A 4234-nucleotide genomic window follows, 5' to 3' on the forward strand; every position below is an offset into this window, starting at 1 on the left:
CTGCCAAACCTGCGATGCCATGGCTCTGGAGATTCAGCAGGTGGTGGTGGGTGAGAACACCCTGATCTCCCCCACTTCAAGGAGGCCGTCACAGGGCTGCTCTTACCTAGAGATTTTGTCCACGTCTAAAGTGTCTTCTGAGCAGAGTCTGGAGCATCATTCCCCACACTCCAAAGACCTTTCACTTCCATCTGCAACCCTCACAGTGTCAGAGAAATCCTTAACCCAGTCATCTGCCCAGTCAACAGGTGCAGCTAGCATCCATGATTACTGGGCTGAACACCTCAAGCTAAGGCAGGGATTTCAAGTACCAGAGGTGCCCAGGGGCCCAGAGACTATGTTTTCTTCAAGGTTTGAGGAAACTAAGGTTTCAGTGAACCTGCAGGAGATGATGCAGAGCAACCCCAACCTTGTCTATGGGAACCAAGGCCAGCAGCCCTTGAATTCTCAGGTCTCTCTGCAGACCCTGAACCGAGAAATCACAACCCTGACACATGCTATGGCCTTACATATGGTCACTGTCCTCCCTGCCCACCTGTTATTCCTCAGTACTGAAGTCCGGAGGCTTCTTGAGGTACATGTGAAAGGACTGATGCACTTCCAGAGGTGGGGGCTCCCCAGACGTGTGGAAGAGTCCCTGAGGCAGCTTATACCAGATCCGCCATTATTTTACCACCCTGTACGTAACCAACCAGTCTCTTTCATCCAGAATGATACTTCTCAGTTCTCTATTGAGAAATTTGGGACCGTTTCATACCAGAACTGGGGTTCACGTATGGCCGGCCAGCCCAGCCAGGCCTTCTGGGTTTCTAAATGGTTCATTATGGACCCAGAACAAAGACACTACTACCAGCAAATCCCAGACAATATGGCTCTAGCCTTGCCCTCTCCAGCCCTTAAAGAATTAAGTGGCCTTTATCTAATGCCTGGGCAACAGGCTAATGACTCAGTGGGCCATGTGCAGCCGAAATATAGCCAGCTATTCTGTGGCCTCCCTTCTCTGCACAGTGAGTCCTGGGTTGACACTTTCTTGGGTTCTCAAGGCCTCTCCATGAACGGGAGCATGTCCAAGCCCCCCTTGAAGCATCCTTTTCTCTTCAAGGAGCTCTCCTTCCTCCCTCTGATTCCTAAAACTCCACCCCAGTCAGCCCCACCCTCTTCTCCATCTTCCCCAAATTGGATTGCTCCACCTGAGCACCAACAAGCTCAGATCAATATCCCGTTTCTGACCCTGGATGAGTGTGAAGCCTTGGGGTGGCACCTGCTGCAGAGGCAGCTCCAGCTTCAGTGGGGCTTGCCAGATGTTTTCCAGAGAAATCAGCACACCCAGAGCCCCGTGCAGTATAAGCCCTGTGACAAAGCCCAGTCTTCTAAGACTGTGACAACTTCCTGGCCAGGGCAGCCCATCTCAGTCCTCACAATGCTTCTTCCCAGAGCATGCCAGGAGGCTGCTGGAATTCCACCTCCAGAGACAGTTGATTCACCATCGCTGGGGCCTGCCCCAGAAGATCCAGCAGTCCATCCATTTGCTCCTGTCCCCTGCTGACGAGCAGACTCTCTCCTGGAGCAGCACAGCCCTAGACAATGTGAACGTCCCCCACCCTACAGCTCTAGAGGGCATTGGCATTGGCAACCCATTCCCAGCCGTCAAGGACCCAGTGTCAGTCCCTATGCCGCACTTGTTTGACCAGGCCAAAGGCAATATTGCAGAGCCACATCGACTCCAAACGTGGGCAGATTCACCAGGGCAAGGTTCCTGTCTGCGTATGTGGCTCCTGGGAGTGCAGAATTCCTGGGGGCCTGGAAGTGGCTCCCTCTACCTGCACCCCAGAAAGCAAGCCCCTAGAACTACAGGCAGCAAATGATCCAGACAGACAACAGAAAATTACACCCTGGATGCCAACGGCCCTTGACCAGCAGCAGCAAGCCTCACCAGATGCTATCACTGAACATCCTAAGCTGCCCCAAGCCCTGTCCGAGGGAGCCATTGAAAAACTGGAGACAACTTTACGGCACAAGTATCTGGCCTTCTTGTCAGGGATGCCTGCTCTTTATTATGTGGCTCTCTCCATGGCCATGGCCCCAGCAATAACTTCCCAAGCTATGAAAACAGAGATGGTGCCTGGCTTGTCAAATTTCCAGTAGAACCTCTGACTCAGATGACCTTACCTGAAGAGCAGGGTCTAAGTCCTGGGCCAGGCTTTCAAGATGCCAACGAGACTTGTGTAGACATTGCAGGTGAATTCCAGGCTGAAGTGCAGATGGAAGGAATAATCAAGATGGTGCCTCTAGAAAGCCAGACAGAGCCTGCGAAGCCCTACTCACTCGGGGAACGCATCTTGGCCAAACTAAATTTCCATCTGAGAAAGAAGATCCTAGAGATACAACTGGGAATTCCCCTAAAGGCAAGGGAGTCCAGGGAACAAACTGTAGCAATGACAGAGAACATATGGACACAGGAGTCTCTTGGGAGTCGAAACAACCACGGAAAAACACTGCTCCAGGAACTCCCCATCCCACCAGATATGCCACGTGCCCTGGATCCAGAATGGCTCCACCTCAAACAACAACTGGCCACTGAGTTAAAGGCAGTGCATCAGAAACAGAAACAACCCAGTTCCAGGGCAGTACCCCATGATTCTGTCCACTGAGCCTCCAAGATCTCACAACCCAGTGGGGACATGACAGAGATCCAGGTGCTTTGTGTTCAGCTGGAGGCCAGTGTGAACAACCCCAGCCTAGAGGAGCCCCAAAGCCCTGACAAGAGCAAGGGCTCAGCCCAAGACCCCATACTGGCAGAAAAGAGAGAGAAGCCAGGCAAACCCAAAATGGCAGGGGACCACGGAGAAGGGGATGCCGGGTTTGCAGTCTCCTCCACAAGAGCAAAAAGCCACTCTGCTGAAGCCCAGAGGCCAGAAGGGATGCTTCTGAACAGGACACCCTGCAGCCCCTGGCAACAGAGACATCGCTATCACCTTGGTGCTCCCTGTCAGCACAGTCCCCAGCATCACCCTCAGCTTAAATTCCCAGAGATACCTCCTGGAGTCCCTGGGGGGAAAGACTCTGAGAAGAATGACCTGCAAGACAGTCAAGCCAAGCTCAATGTCATCCTCAAACCAGCAAGGGTTCCTGAGAATGTCCAGCCTGTGGTGCCCCAGGCATCATAGGGCCAGCCTTTCCTGGGCCAACTCATTCCAGGTAAGCCATTGCAGGGCCAAACTTTACAAGGTCAGGTTTTGCAGGGGCAGATGATGCCAGGCTATACTCACAAGAGGCCCAGCCTTCCAGAATCTGGCTTGAGAAATAAGATGAAACCTTTTCTACACTGTATTAACCCCAAAACCAAAGGCAAAGGGCATGAGGAATCCATGTCCTCCACATGTGAGAAAGTGGCTAACACAAGAAAAGAAAATGTAACAAAGAGCCTGGCTCCAGCCAAAAGTCCCAAGGGGCGAACTAAGACAGAGAAGACAAGAGGGGACCCAAAGGCCCAATTTCTGCCTACTGAGAAGCAGGTGGGCCTGGCCTTCTTGGATGGTCCCCATTCCCCAGACAGTAAGCTCTGGCGCCGCTCCCACTCCCATCAACTCCACTCTGCCTCAGTCCTGGGCATCCCCCGCCGCTGCCCTCAGCACTGTCCTCAAGTGACTTGTGCCATCCAACCAGGGAACCCACCCTCACTCTCACCTCTCACGTCAGATGGAAACATTGGTCTGCTCAAGAAGACCCAGCGCATTTGAAAGACTCTGTAGTCTCCTCAACGTCTGCATCCCTTGAAGAGGACTGCTACTGTCATTTTCATTAATGTACAGGTGGGCAGAGTGCCACCCAAAATATACTCTATATCTCTAAGCAGAGAGGTGTTTGTCTGCTCCTTCTCTCTACTGTGGTGTGTTCAGGGAAGGCATAAGGGAGGTAAATGTCCTTCTTATCTAGGGAAGGAGTTTTAACTCACACTTAAGCTGGGTCACACTCCACACAACACCCCCTCACTTGACTGTGGATAAAGGAACTGGAGCAGAGACGGAAGGCCCTTGTCTAAGGTACACTGAAGGTAAAAGTCAGGCTTGACTTCTATTATGGCGCCCTTGGGCCCAGAGGAGCAATGTGGACATGAGGATAGTACTGTCAAGAAGGAGTGGCCAGGAATCCCACAGGCAAAATTCACTAATGACTTCTATATATGCCCACAATCTGGAGGGGAGTGCCTATTTTCCAACCTTGAGGAGGTGCT

General features: G+C 52.3%; 1 protein-coding gene across 1 annotated transcript in view; it reads left to right on the forward strand.

Moving 5' to 3' along the window:
- The window catches only part of LOC103082568 (protein FAM205A), a 6334-nt gene extending 2594 nt beyond the window's left edge, over window positions 1-3740 (forward strand). Inside the window, 4 exon segments of the mRNA XM_082931509.1 lie at window positions 1-1419; window positions 1421-1682; window positions 1684-2125; window positions 2128-3740. The exon segment at window positions 1-1419 is cut by the window's left edge and continues 5 nt beyond it. Of these exon segments, the coding sequence (XP_082787635.1) occupies window positions 1-1419; window positions 1421-1682; window positions 1684-2125; window positions 2128-3740 (3736 nt within the window).
- The last annotated feature ends 494 nt before the right edge of the window (window positions 3741-4234 follow it).

This window comes from Lipotes vexillifer, unplaced genomic scaffold (assembly GCF_000442215.2).
Source record: "Lipotes vexillifer unplaced genomic scaffold, Lipotes_vexillifer_v1.1 scaffold2225, whole genome shotgun sequence".
Taxonomy (NCBI): Eukaryota; Metazoa; Chordata; class Mammalia; order Artiodactyla; family Lipotidae; genus Lipotes; species Lipotes vexillifer.